We start from the raw sequence: 13,984 nt of genomic DNA on the forward strand, positions 1-13,984 counted from the left end.
TTGATTCCTTTACAGCAGAATCAGTGATGAATATATTGGTACATGGAAAGTGATTCAATTGACATTAGATATCTTGAACAGCTCTGTGAATTGATGACTAGTATATTCTGTCATATCTTAGCATTACTATTATTAAGGAGAAAGAATAATTTGAAATGCTTATGCCAGAATCCAGGGAAAATTCATGACTTAGGGACTTTTTTCATTATAAAAGTGAAATTGATATTTCATCTTTTTTTTCAGTGAAGATAGCTGGTTTACACTGCGGTATTAAACTTATATCAATTAATTGTTTTAATGTCTTAATTGCAGGCTTCTTGGGTTTCTAGTACACTGGGTTTCTGGTTTACTGAACTTATAGAAAGAAATAGCCAGTTTACCTCGTGGATTTTCAATGGCCGACCTCACTGCTTTTGGATGACAGGTTTTTTTAACCCCCAGGGATTTTTAACTGCAATGCGACAGGTAAGAGCTCTGATCTGCACCCGTTGTGTTATTATAATTTTCCTCCACAGGATTTTCTTTCATTATAGTTTTAAAGACTATAATAAGACAGAGAATGACTGTCTCTTTTTGGTACTAGCAGTTACATTGTCATGAATATAAATCCCAGCCAGTTATTCTCAGGCTGCTAGCTTGACTTTCAAAATATTTATTTCTTATTTTTGTATTTGATTTGGTATTTTTTTTAAAGTAGACATAGCTAAATTAGGATGTGGTTTTTTTTTTTTATGAGAGAATCTTGCTAATTCTTTAAATACTATTGTACTTCCTTCGAGTTAGAGTGATTTGGAGCCAAGCTTTCATTATTGTTATGCTCTTTCTATTAAGACAAACCTATAACTGCTCCATTCATCTTTTGATGCCCTGAATAGGAAATAACTCGGGCCAACAAAGGCTGGGCTCTGGACAATATGGTGCTTTGCAATGAAGTCACCAAATGGATGAAGGATGACATTTCTGCCCCTCCCACAGAGGGTGTCTATGTCTATGGCTTATATCTTGAAGGTGCTGGCTGGGACAAGAGGAACATGAAACTCATTGAATCAAAGCCAAAAGTGCTCTTTGAGTTGATGCCTGTCATAAGGATTTATGCAGAAAACAATAGTAAGTTGTCTTGTACCTTCAGTAAGGGCTCGCATTGTTCGTTTGGATGACATTATCAACACAGGATTTCATTATTTTTGTTATCACGTAGTAGAGGTTTTACTCTCTTATCAGTTAGCTTTACATTCACACCCATGTTTAATGGGGACTTACTGACCTCTAGGTACTTTCTTGAGTATATTGAAGAGGCAATAGTTCTAGATAGTACTTGCTTATCTAATAAAGCAGATTAACATGTGTGGATACTCATGAAATATTAGCTGAAGAGATAAGAAAGAAATGTTTGGCATAATTGATAGGCATGGGAAAGGAGAGTGAGATAACAGCAGGATGAAGTGGGCAGGGGCTGAGTGTCGGGAGCATTTGGGCCTGGACTGAGCTTTGAAGAATGGATACAATGTGGTGGGGTGAGCTGTGGTAAGGAGACTTTCTAGATAAGACTGCACAGGGCTCACTTGGAGGCTGTAGTTCTACCAACTTGGAGGTTTGAACCAGGTAGTGAAGTCTAGATTGAATTCAGAGGCATTTGACTTAATCCTATAGCTAATGGTGAAATACTGGGTTCTTATTTCAGTCTTTGAATGTAATAACACTTCTGTGAAGTACGCACGTGATTCTAATTTAACAAAATTATCAAAGCTGTACTTGACAAGTCTAAAAATGCCTAAACTATTTTCTGTTGTTGGATTGATGTTTTCTGGAGGCTTTTTTTTGTCACCTTTCACTCAGCTAACATCTCTACAGCAATAACCACTTTTCAGCACACGAGGGAATTCCCTGTTTGTTTTAGAAGCGTAAACCATAAACTCTAGCCATGATAGTGGATCCCAAGGAAGTACTGATTTTATGATAGAAGCACAAAGTATTCTAACAAGTAAAGGGATAAAATAATTTATGAACTATAAGTATGTATTTATTTATTTATTTATTTATTTATTTATTTGAGACAGAGTCTCGCTCTATCACCCAGGCTGGAGTGCAGTGGCATGATCTCAGCTCACTGCAACCTCCAACTCCTGAGTTCAAGCTATTCTCCTGCCTCAGCCTCCTGAGTAGCTGGGATTACAGGCGTGTGCCACCACACCCAGCTAATTTTTGTATTTTTACTAGAGACAGGGCTTCACCATATTAATTAGGCTGGTCTCGAACTCCTGACCTCATGATCCGCTCCCCGCTTGGCCTCCCAAAGTGCTAGGATTATAGGCATGAGCCACCGTGCCTGGCCCCAAGTATTTATTTTTTAAGCAAACATTTGCTGGATGTCTAATAGTTACCAGCCATAACCTTAGGTGCTAGGGATGCAAAGATCATTATGAACCAGATCCAGCTCCCAGATATTCACAGTCTAGTGAAGGAGACCCACAGTAAGTAAATAATGAAAATGCAAATTGATACATGTTACAAAAGAGATGCTCAGAAAGAAAACATAAAGATGTCTAGGAGTGTAGGGATGATTGCTTTTGAGATGTGTTTTGGAGGACAAGAATGAGAGTTATGGGCAGTTAGAGTTTTCGTGGCAGAGGGAAATAGCATTAGCTCGCTTGGTCATTCAGTGACTACTTACTGACCATCTGCCAAACGCTGCCCTAGTGCTGGGGTTGCAGCACTGAGAAAAGACCAAACAGGCTTCCCATTCTCGAGGAGCTGAGTCGCAAACAGGGGTGATAGCCATAAAAGAAACAAATATAGTTGGGCCTTGTTACTCACAGATTGGTATTTGTGAATTTGCCTACGTGCTAAAATTTCTCTGTAGCCCCCAAGTCAATACTAATGGCACTTTTATGGTCATTCACATGGTCATTCACAAACATGTGCAAAGCAGCAAACAATTGGAGTTGCCAGACATACATATTTCTAGCTGGGGCCAAACAAGGTGAGGCTGTGCCTTCTTGTTCCAGCTTTCATATTACAACTAAGTGTCCTGTTTGTTGTCTCTTTAGTACTATGTTTTTCAATTTTTGGGGGGTACTTTTTCCTATTTAAAATGGCCCCCAAGTGTAGTGTTTAAGTCTGCTGTTTCTGAGCACAAAAAGGCTGTGCCTTATGGAGAAAATACATGTGTTGGACAAACTGACATCAGGCATTACTTATAGGGCTGTTGGCCTTCAGTGCAATGGTAATAAATCAACCATGTATATTAAAAAGATGTCCTTAAACAGAAACGCACATAAAACAAGATTATGTATTGACTGCTTGATGGAAATGTTGTGACCAGAGGCTTGCAGGAAACTAACCCTGTATTTCCCCTAGGAGAAATGGCTTGGCGTTTGTTAATTCAATATTCATGGTGACTTTATAGGACATAACAACGGTGTGTAATGAGAGTTGACTAGAAATGAACATACTGATTTCAGATACTTCTTGTTTCTCTGCAAAAAAACACATTCGTGGTGTCTTAGTCCATTTCCTGTTGCTATAACAAAATACGACAGACTGGGCATGTGATAGACAATAGAAGTTTATTTTGCTCCTGGTTCTGGAAGCTGGGAAGTCCAAGGGCATGATGCCACCATCTGGTGAGGGTCATTCCATGGTCACAGACAGAAGGTAGAAGTAAGCATGTGAGACAGAGAGGGACACCAGGAGCTGGACTTGGTTTATAGCGATCCACTCTTGCAATAACTATCTCACTGGCATCATGATGACATTAATTCATTCATAAGGGATTCACCCTTTTCACCCAATCACCTTTTATCAGACTCTACCTCCAAATATGGTTGCACCAGTGATTAAGTTTTCAACACATGAAATTTTGGGGACAAATTCAAGCCATACACATGGTTTGAGTGTAAGATAATTTAGGAGTTCTGTGAGAAATATTGAGGTGAGATCCAAGTGACAGAAAGAGGCTATGCTAACTTCCTGGAGCAGAGGCAAGAGTGGAAAGTCGTGAGGTGATAATGGATGTGCTGGGTTTGATGGAGAGTTTAGTTCTGGGATTTAGAAGACAGACCCAGTCCAGGTTAGCTGGATGTTAGTTAGCAGTGTGTAGGTGGAACCTTCCACATGAAGGAGGTTCTTCAGGTAGACGTGGAAATGGGGTAGTTGGAAGAGAGAAATGATATTTATGGAGAATGTTTAAAGGTGGATTTCACACCATGTCTCATTTAGTCTTTACAAAAGTTTGCTAGAGAAATGATTTTTGCTTTGAGGACAAAAGGCTAGAGAGGTTGTGATTTGTTGAAGGGAATAAGGATTACCTTGGGAGGGGACCAGTGTTTAAAACATGAAAGAGGAAGAGCCTGTGAAGGGGAGAGTTGAGCATCAGATTAGGAACACGAAGGTTCTTCGCACACTGCTGGGCACATGGTGTAGTTCAATATTTATTAGTTGAATCTAAAAAGATAAATGTGTCTACCTGGGCTCAGGCAAGCATAGCCTATGGCTTTGTATTTACTGGTTCTTAGGGTAGTGTGACATCTTGGGACAGTAATTATTTTATAGAAATAATAATCAAGTGTTCCTTTAGCCAAAAATAGTATTTTAGAAAAATTGCTTTATCATATCATTGCATCTAGTCAACATGTTGTAAAAATGTTTCTCTTATAAAATGAAATAAAAACCTTTTTCCAGTTGAGTTACATGTTCCTGTTTTTTCTTGTGACTAAACTATAAAAATCCATGGCAATTTGACATTGAACATCTCAGCATGGTAGTAATAAAGTAGTAATTTTATAATACTGGCAATTCTTTATGATTTAAGAACAGATTTTTATAGAAGAACTATACCCACCCTGCTGGGTATTAGCCAGTGGTGATGCTCATTAGCAGCAGGTAAGGGAGAAAATAAAATAAGCAAAGGAAAAAGGGGCTAATTTCAAAGTATTAAAAGAAAACTTTAGTTCTTTATTCCTTTTTTGATTTCAGTAAGAGTTGGTGGAAACTTGGTTTGCCAAATAGCTTTGTTGTTGAAGAGGTGTTTCTTTAGTGATAGAAAACTAACAGTCTGTTACCGCCTTCATGCGATACATTTAATTTTTACTCAATTTTGATAATTGAGCAGGGCTCTAATTGACTTAAAGGAGTGTGTAGCATCATTAATGACCAAAGTGCAGCATTTAAAAGTTGGAATTCTTATAGTTAACAGTTTTTACATTAGTATGAAGGAAATTTTTTGATTTAAATAATCATTAAAATATAGATATAGGACTGGTTTGTTTTCTACAAGAAGACATCTAGATATTTATTTTAACTCTAAAAATTGAGTGATATACCCTGAAACTTTAAAAAGAAATCATGTTTCTTGCTAGAAAATCACAGAAAAGTCATTCAAATAGTACTAAATTCACCAAGAGGGTAAAGCCACACACACACACTGTGTAGATCCTCTATTCTCAGAGGAAGCTTAAAAGGACAGACAGAAGAAAGATATGTGTCTTCACAGATTTATTATATGAGCAGATGGATGATTCTCAATGAACTTCAGAGCTGTAGCTGATGTGATGGAAAACCGTGACTGGAACATTTGCGAGGGACGGGGCAAGCCTTCTACGTACCTCTGGTCACTAAGTAGGTGCAAGAGGGGTCTCAAGGGTTATTTCCTGCTAAGGAAAAAGTGTATCTAAGAACACTGTCTGACCCATTCTGACCTGAAACTGTGCAGATTTGGGACTGGGGTGGGGACAGCCATATGTGGTGACCAGGGGTAGAGACCTCCTGGCTCCTGAGCCCACAGGATTTAATCCATTGTCAGCTTGTCAACCTGGAAGTCTGTTAAAGTCATGGGAAACAGGAGTCTGGGAAATTGTTTTAGTGAAAAGGTCCATGCGTAAGTAGATGCATGTGTGTGTGTGCGTGTGCATGTGTGTGTATGTGCGTGTGCATGTGTGTGTATGTGCGTTTGCATGTGTGTGTATGTGCATGTGCATGTGTGTGTATGTGCGTGTGCCTGTGTATGTGTGTGTGGAGACTGAGAGATAAAGAAGTGTCAAATAACATCTCTATCTTAGGCACCTTCTACATTCCAGGCATTATACTATACCAGGCACATACATGTGTTAACTTATTTAATCTTTACAACAACTCTGTCAAATTTATCATCCTCATTTTGCAGATGGAGAAATTAAGGTTTGGAGACACTGGGTAATTTGCCCATGATTCCTGGCTACTGACAGTGAAAGCTGGTATCAGAATCACATTTGTTTGTCGTGAGGTATCTGCAAGCCTCTGGGAATTCCCATAGTTAGTCTTTTACTTGCGATTCTGTGTTTACGTGTCCTCTTAGTGCCTGGGATGAAACTTGAACATAAAGGCTAAACTCAAAATGAGGACAGCTCCCTTGAATATCGAAGTCCTGAGTTAATTTGTCTCAGGTACCTGCTAAGGTAAACTGTAGGCAGTGGGAGGGCACAGGGGGAGCCCTCTGCGGATGGTGCTGTCCCTCCCCATACCTCCCTCCATCATGCTGCAGGCTGAAAAGTGCTCGTGCCCCTGTTCACCGGGAGAGGACTGTGAGCCGAGGGCCAGGATACTTGGGTTGTTCTCCTGGCTTTTATCATCCTAGCCATTAGTCATGTGGCTTTGGAGGCATCTCAAATATGCCACAGATTGAATTCAGGTATCTAGTTCTGTCCATTTCATTTTCATGTTTTCTGCAAAGGCAAAGGTATACACACAGTGCATCCCGAATATTGCAGAGATGAAGCAGAGAGGCCACGGATCCATTCTGACTAGGTTGCATTCTCAGTTATCACTATAGCTCTCTAATCTTGGACAACTCGCCTTCTTCTGTTCCAGTTTTTGAATCTGTTAAATGATTAAATATTAGTACCCATCATATAGGATTGTTGAGAGAATTAAGCTGACAATGTTATGTACATAGGAAGCGTATAACAAATATTTTTTTCAATTGTTACTATTATTAACATGCTTAACTCACACGCTTTTTAAAGGATTGAAAGAAATAGTGAATGTTAAGAGTGAACTGTCTAGTAGTTTAAATGTTATTGGCAAAAGGGTGGTTAAATAAAAGAATGACTTAATGATTCTATAGACTCTCTATGTAACGTTTATTTTGGATGTTGGAAGGAATATATAGAATGTACACTCACGTGTAGATGAAAAATGCAAGATAGATAGGGAAGTTAAATAGTCAGAAAATGAAATTCCCCCAAGGTGTTTTATTAAAACCTTTAAGATCCTAAAGGGTATAGCTTGCCAGTTTGCACAACCTCTTCTCTGTCCTCCTCCTTCTGGAACCCTGAGGCTTTAAACATACTTAGTTGATTTATTCTACCTACCTAGCATGCTTATTTTTGTCTTCAAAGTTATTTGTCTAAGCAGGGGGATGGTGTCGAATCATCTGCTTATGTAGTTGTTTAGCATCTGTCAGCGTTTTCACTATGAAATTATGTCCTCAGTGGCTTGTAATCCTGCTGCAGAAGTTTGCTGCACGCTGTGACTTGGCATGAGCACCTTCAGCTCTGAAGCAATTAAAAATACATAGAATTGGATAAATATTTCAGAACATTATTTTTACCTGCTTATTGAAGAGAATGCTATTTTTTCCCTCCATTTTTCTGTTGGGATTAAAATCCAAGTAGTCAAATACTTCTCGAGTTGTAATTGTAATTATCATGAGATTCAGATGTAAGGCACCAAAGCCTTACTTCAAGGTTTATAAAATGGTTAATCAAATCTGCAGCAAGAAGAATGAGTTTTTTTATATGCGTTACGTGCTTAAAGATCCTAGGATTAAAGGATTTAACTATATCAGTGAGTATAGTTAGTGTTAACCGTATTGCATGATTCATTGTCATTCATTTACTTGTTCAGAATTTTTCATATATATTTGCCTAATTATTATTACTAGTGATATATGCATAGAAATTGGAAAAATTATTCTCAGACTTAAAAATTAGGTATCACATTGTTTTAGGTTGTTTCTAATGATTAATTTCATGAGATTAAGGAAACACAGAGTTTTAAAATACTGTAAAATATCTTTGTTGTTTTAGAAGAAGGTTTCTCAGCCTCTTAGTACTATTGACATATTTGGTCTGGATAACTCTTTGTTTTGGAGGGTCTGTCCTGTGCATTATAGGACGTTAGCAGCATCCTTGACCTCTATTCACGAAGATGTTAGCAGCAAGCCCACAGTTGTGTTAACCAAAAATGTCTTCACATATTGGCAAATGTCCCCCGTAGGTAGAATCGTCCCTGGTTAAGAATCACTGCTTTAGAATTATTTATTTTATATTGAAACTTATGTATAATATTGTTATATTAAAATGTTTCACTTCTTCTAATACAATTAATTTATAGTGGATATGTGAAAACACAGGGCACAGCAGGTTAAAAGTTCTATTGGATCAAATAATGAGACTTTAGCTTCTGATAGTGCCTTGCTTTTGTAATTTTCTGGAAAAAGTAAATTTTTGAGCATGTCAGTTTTGAGAAATAGATTCAATAACTCTGATGTGTTTCAGTGCCCATGTTTGTAACATTAATTCACAAAAGCAGAGCATCCTCTTAGTTAAATGTGATTTCACCTCAATAGTTAAGTGAGGGTTTTTTTTTTTTTTTATAATATTGACTTTCCGAAAGAGTACAGGGATGGGTGTAGACACCCTCTTGTCCTCGAAAAATGTATAATCTGGAAGAGAATATTCAATAATATACTACTTCCTGAGATGCATGTTAGGAGATGTGCAGATAAACTACTGTGGGCAGAGTGGATTTCATAAGAAGCTACTGAGGCTTAAACTCCCAGGCTGCTCACAGGCAGAGGATCCTTCCAAAGCCTACATTTTTATTTGTAAATTTTACTCCTTTTCTTAAAGAGGGCCCTCATGAATTGTATAAGTTTAAGTCCCCACAGACCTGGACCTGTCTCTGAACATGGAGTTTCCAAGGCTGGAGAGAAAGGGAGCATGTGGGTGGAGATGGATGTGTTAGAAAGGATCTCTGAAGGATGGACATACATAGATTGCCTTTCACTGCAGTGTCATTTTGGAAACTGCATCTGTTCTTCTACTCCAGAAAGGTAGATTGAGTCTCAGGGAGGTGAATTGGGCCATTACTGTCTGCATCCCATCTATTTTATTTCTCTACATATATGGAGAATTCACAATACCTGATTTAGCTGGGGGGTGGGGAGGCACCCTCTGTCCTGGGATTTAAAATGTGATGTAGATAGACTATGGCCTGCAGCGTTGAAGATTTTGAAATAATAAAGTAATGCCCACTGGTGCTGGATGCCTGATTAAAAGTGATATGTGTGTGTGCTCAAGGTTTGGTGAGGAGGTGAAGGAGAACAGGTGGAGGGGATGTTGAGTGGACAGGTGCAAAGGAGAGAGAGGAAGCATGTGGGCATGAGTTACTGTCCATGGTTCAGGGCAAGTTGCCAGCAGAGGCCACCAGAGGCTCTCTGGGTGTCTTGTCACAGCTGCTGGCACCCTGTGGGAGCATCTGCCTCACATCTAGGGATTGCCTGACCTCAGAAAGAATGTCCCTCATTCTGCCAAACCCATCTGTTTTTGAAGTGACCTACAGAATGCAGAAGCATGGTTCTGCACTCTCCTTGGGCTCTTAAGTGGAAAATTCACCAAGTTCTTTTCTTTTGTGATTTTTTTTTTTTTTTTGTAGCTTTACGAGATCCTCGGTTTTACTCCTGTCCCATCTATAAGAAGCCAGTTCGAACGGACTTGAACTACATTGCCGCTGTGGACCTCAGGACGGCCCAGACCCCTGAACACTGGGTGCTCCGTGGGGTTGCCCTTCTCTGTGATGTCAAGTAACATGTGGGGAGTGTCCCCACCCAGTGCTTCGGAAAATGCAAGATCTAAATTGTTGTAACCTTTATTTCTGTGTGACTGCTGGACAGTGTATGTCAGGTTGCTTATGCAGTTAATGAGCTGCACAGGTTTTCCCCACTCCTTAATTGGATGCTTATATTTTACCTGTTTCATCATTAGTGACCAATGTCTGAGTTTGTTGAAAATGTTATTTAGTGATGTAAAAGTAAATTTACAGCATCCTAATGAAGCGTGGCCCTCAAATCCACAGTAGTGCATTTTCTTCTTACTTTGCTCTGAAGACCGACTAGGGTAAGCAGACTATTTCTCTGGAAGGAATTATTCTTCTGTTAATGTGACCTGGTAACAGCCAAGTTCTTGAAGGTAACAGGGCAAGTTTGTGCTGATTTTGCTTCTATTGCCTTTCGTATTTAGGTCAAGTTAAGAGACTTATTTTCAGGGTTTCAAGCAGCCACTTAAAAATACCTTTTAAAAAATAGAAAGAAATAGAAGAATGGGTTAAGAATGTAAATAGAAAATTTATGTAAACATAGAGAATAAATGTAGAACAATGTTTAAGCCTACTTATAATTAATAATGAAATACTAATTGATAACTCTTATAATAAAAATTAAAGCTAAAAGTAAATCATAGCATGCTCTCAGTAAAACTGATCCACTCACAAATTGCTCGAGCAATGTAAATCAACCCAACTTTTTTGTAAAATGATTAAATACAGAAAGAGCCATAAAAATATTCACACACTTGGATCTTTATTTTCTCTATATCAAGGAAACAATTTAAAAGACTGAAAACAGTCTATATAAAATTGCATTTAATAACAGAAAAAAATGGAAAAATCATGAATATTCAATAGTCAGGCTATGCTTAAGGAAATTAAGAGATATTAGGCAACCATAAAAAACAATTCTGAAGATTCCATAATATGAAAATGGTAGACCCAGACTGTTAAGTGAAAGATTTAGTTTACAAAATATTGAGCACACTGTGATTATAACAGCAAAATATATTTGCATGTGGACAAAGATTAGATGGCAAGATAGAAAAATAAGAACAGATGTGATAGCAAGAATTATAGTTGGCTTGAAAAAAATGTGATGATCAAGAGAAAAAATAAAGAAAGGGTAGAAATATTAGACGGTGTGTAGGGATTTCCTATGGACTTTTATTAATTAGGAAACATTATCAAAGGAACTTTTCACATATTTTTCTTTAAATTCTGGTTACATGTTATTAATAACTCTTCATCGAACCTTATTGACTAGAAAATGTAGTCAGTACTAAATTAGAATTGTGGTTTACAAACTTTTGGTTAGCTCTGGATCTGTATAACTGCATTTTTTTGGGTAAATGGTTTTTGGTAGGTGGATACCGGGAGACAAGTGTGGGTCCCTCTCACTGGGCTTCATTCTGTGGACCAGGCTCATTATTTCATGCTCATGATGATGAGAGTTAGGACTGAGGGGCTCCTGTGACTCCCACCATCTTAGATGATACTGTTTTCTTGTGAGTTCTTTCTTTTGGTGTGGATTAGTATATCAGTTGATTTGTGTGAATTGTGGTGAAACAATCATTTCATTTTGAAAAGCAAGTAATGAAAATGTGGACATTATGGAAATTAATAAAATGTTTTTACTAAATGCCTCATTCATAATTGTTGTTTATCAGGAAAGGGGGTAATTGGCACTAAGTATCTAGAAATAAGCTTTCAAGACTGGATTTTTTATCGAATAATTTGAAAATGTGTCATTCATATGATTTTGTGATATACATCTGTTAGTATGCATGCATGAGTCTTGGAGACCCAAGGTAGAAAAAGACCATGAAAACAGCTAAGAACTTTTAGGAACTAATTCAACATGGCTGGCCCCTGAAGCAGTGATGAGTCAATGAGGCCCCTTTCTGCATAGCCGCCCACCCCTACCCGGGCTCCTCCAACCAAAAGGTGCTGGGCATTCCACAGTCAGGTAGGCAAGGGAGGACTGATTGAATTAACCTCTCCTGCTTTGGAGAGGCTTTCTGATGGTCTCAGGCATGGAGAAAAAACAGCCAGGGGCTTGGTACCATTGCAGAGTCATATAGCAGTCTTTTTCAACTGTCCCAATATTGATTTACTAAAAAATCTTTATTTTGCACCTCCTGTGAAGACTCTCTGCTGAACTGGTGATGCAATGGTGAAAAAAAAAAAAGCAGTCACAGTGCCTAATCTCATAGAATTCACCTGAGAGGAATAGATGCAGAATATAGAAATTATTCAGGTACACATGTAGTTGTATTAGTCCGTTTTCACACTGCTATAAAGGCCTACCTGAGACTGGTTAATTTATAAACAGAAGAGGTTTAAAATTGACTCACAGTTCCATATGGCTGGGGAGGCCTCAGGAAACTTATAATCATGGTGGAAGATGAAGAGGAGTCGTGCATATCTTCACAATGGTGGAGCAGGAGAGAGAGAACGTGAAGGGAATGGCCACACGCTTTTAAACCTTCAGATCTTGTGGGAAATCACTCACTATCATGAGAACCACATGGGAAACTGCCCCCATGATCCAATAACCTCCCACCAGATTCCTCCCTCGACATGTGGGGGTTACAATTCGAGATGAGATTTGGGTGGGGACGCAGAGCCAAACCATATTGTTCCACCCCAGCCCCTCCCAACTCTCATGTCCTTACATTTTAAAACACAATCATGCCTTCCCAACAGTCCCCAAAAGTCTTAACTCATTCCAGCATTAACCGAAAAGTCCAAGTCCAAAGTCTCATCTGAGACAGGACAAGTCCCTTCCACCTATGAGCCTGTAAAATCAAAAGCACCAAATGGGAAAATTGGCCAAAACAAAGGGGCTACAGGCCCCATGCAAGTCCAAAACCCAAGAGGGTAATCATTAAACCTTAACGTTTCAAAACAATCTCCTTTGACTCCATGTCTCACATCCAGGGCACATTGATGCAAGAAGTGGCCTCCCAAGTTCTTGGGCAGCTCTACCTCTGAAGCTCCATAGGGTACAGCCCCTGTGGCTGCTTTCATGGGCTGGCATTGATTGCCTGCAGCTTTTCCAGGTGCACAGTGCAAGCTGTCAGCAGATCTACCATTCTGGGGGCCACAGGATGGTGGCACATTTCTCATGGCTCCACTAGGCAGTGCTCCAGTGGGGACTCTGTGTGGGGGCTCTAACTCTACATTTCACCTCTGCACTGCCTTAGTAGAGGTTCTCCATGAGGACTCTGCTACTGCAGCAGACTTCTGCCTGGACATCCAGGCATTTCCATACATTCTCTGGAAACTAGGTGGAGGTTCCAAAACCTCAAGTCTTGTTTTCTGCATACCTATAGGCCCAACACCATGTGAAACCTGCCAAGGCTTGGAGCTTGTACCCTCTGAAGCTGTGTCCTGAGCGGTACCTTGGCCCCTTTTAGCCATGGCTAGAGCTGGAGCAGCTGGGATGCAGGGTGTCATGTCCAAAGGCTGCACAGAGCAGTGGGGCCCTGGGCCCAGCCCATGAAACAATTTTTCCCTCCTAGGCCTCTGGACCTGTGATGGGAGGGGCTGCTATGAAGATCTATGAAATCCCTGGAGATATTTTCCCCATTGTCTTGGCTATTAATATTTGGCATCTCTTTACTTATGCAAGTTTCTGCAAGCAGCTTGAATTTCTTCCCAGAAAATAGATTTTTTTTTTCTTCTATCACTTGGTCAGGCTGCAATTGTTCAAACTTTTATGCTCTGCTTCCTCTTTAAACATAAGTTTTAATTTCAAACCATCTCTTTGTGAATGCATATGGCCGTACGCTGTTAAGAGCACCCAGGTCACATCTTAAACGCTTTGCTGCTTAGAAATTTCTTCTGCCAGGTACTTTAAATCATCTCTTTCAAGTTCAAAGTTCCACAGATCTCTAGGGAAGGGATAAAATGCTGTTAGTCTGTTTGCTAAAGCATAGCAAGAGTGACCTTTGCTCCAGTTCCCAATAAGTTCATCTCCATCTGAGAGCAACCCAACCTGGACTTCATTGTCCCTATCACTATCAGCATTTTGGTCAAAACTATTGAACACGTTTCTAGGAAGTTCCAAAGTTTCCCACCTCTTCCTGTCTTCTTCTGAGCCCTCCAAACTGTTCCA

General features: G+C 39.3%; 1 protein-coding gene across 1 annotated transcript in view; it reads left to right on the forward strand.

Annotated features, from left to right (window-relative positions):
• DNAH5 (dynein axonemal heavy chain 5) overlaps positions 1-12,951 on the forward strand; it is a 319,657-nt gene extending 306,706 nt beyond the window's left edge. Inside the window, exons 78-80 of the mRNA XM_055246049.2 lie at positions 313-465; positions 876-1,107; positions 9,694-12,951. Of these exons, the coding sequence (XP_055102024.1) occupies positions 313-465; positions 876-1,107; positions 9,694-9,845 (537 nt within the window). The 3' untranslated portion in view covers positions 9,846-12,951. The remainder of the gene's footprint in view (positions 1-312; positions 466-875; positions 1,108-9,693) is intronic.
• Positions 12,952-13,984: the final 1,033 nt, after the last annotated feature.

This window comes from Symphalangus syndactylus, chromosome 16 (genome assembly GCF_028878055.3).
Source record: "Symphalangus syndactylus isolate Jambi chromosome 16, NHGRI_mSymSyn1-v2.1_pri, whole genome shotgun sequence".
NCBI classification, from domain to species: Eukaryota; Metazoa; Chordata; class Mammalia; order Primates; family Hylobatidae; genus Symphalangus; species Symphalangus syndactylus.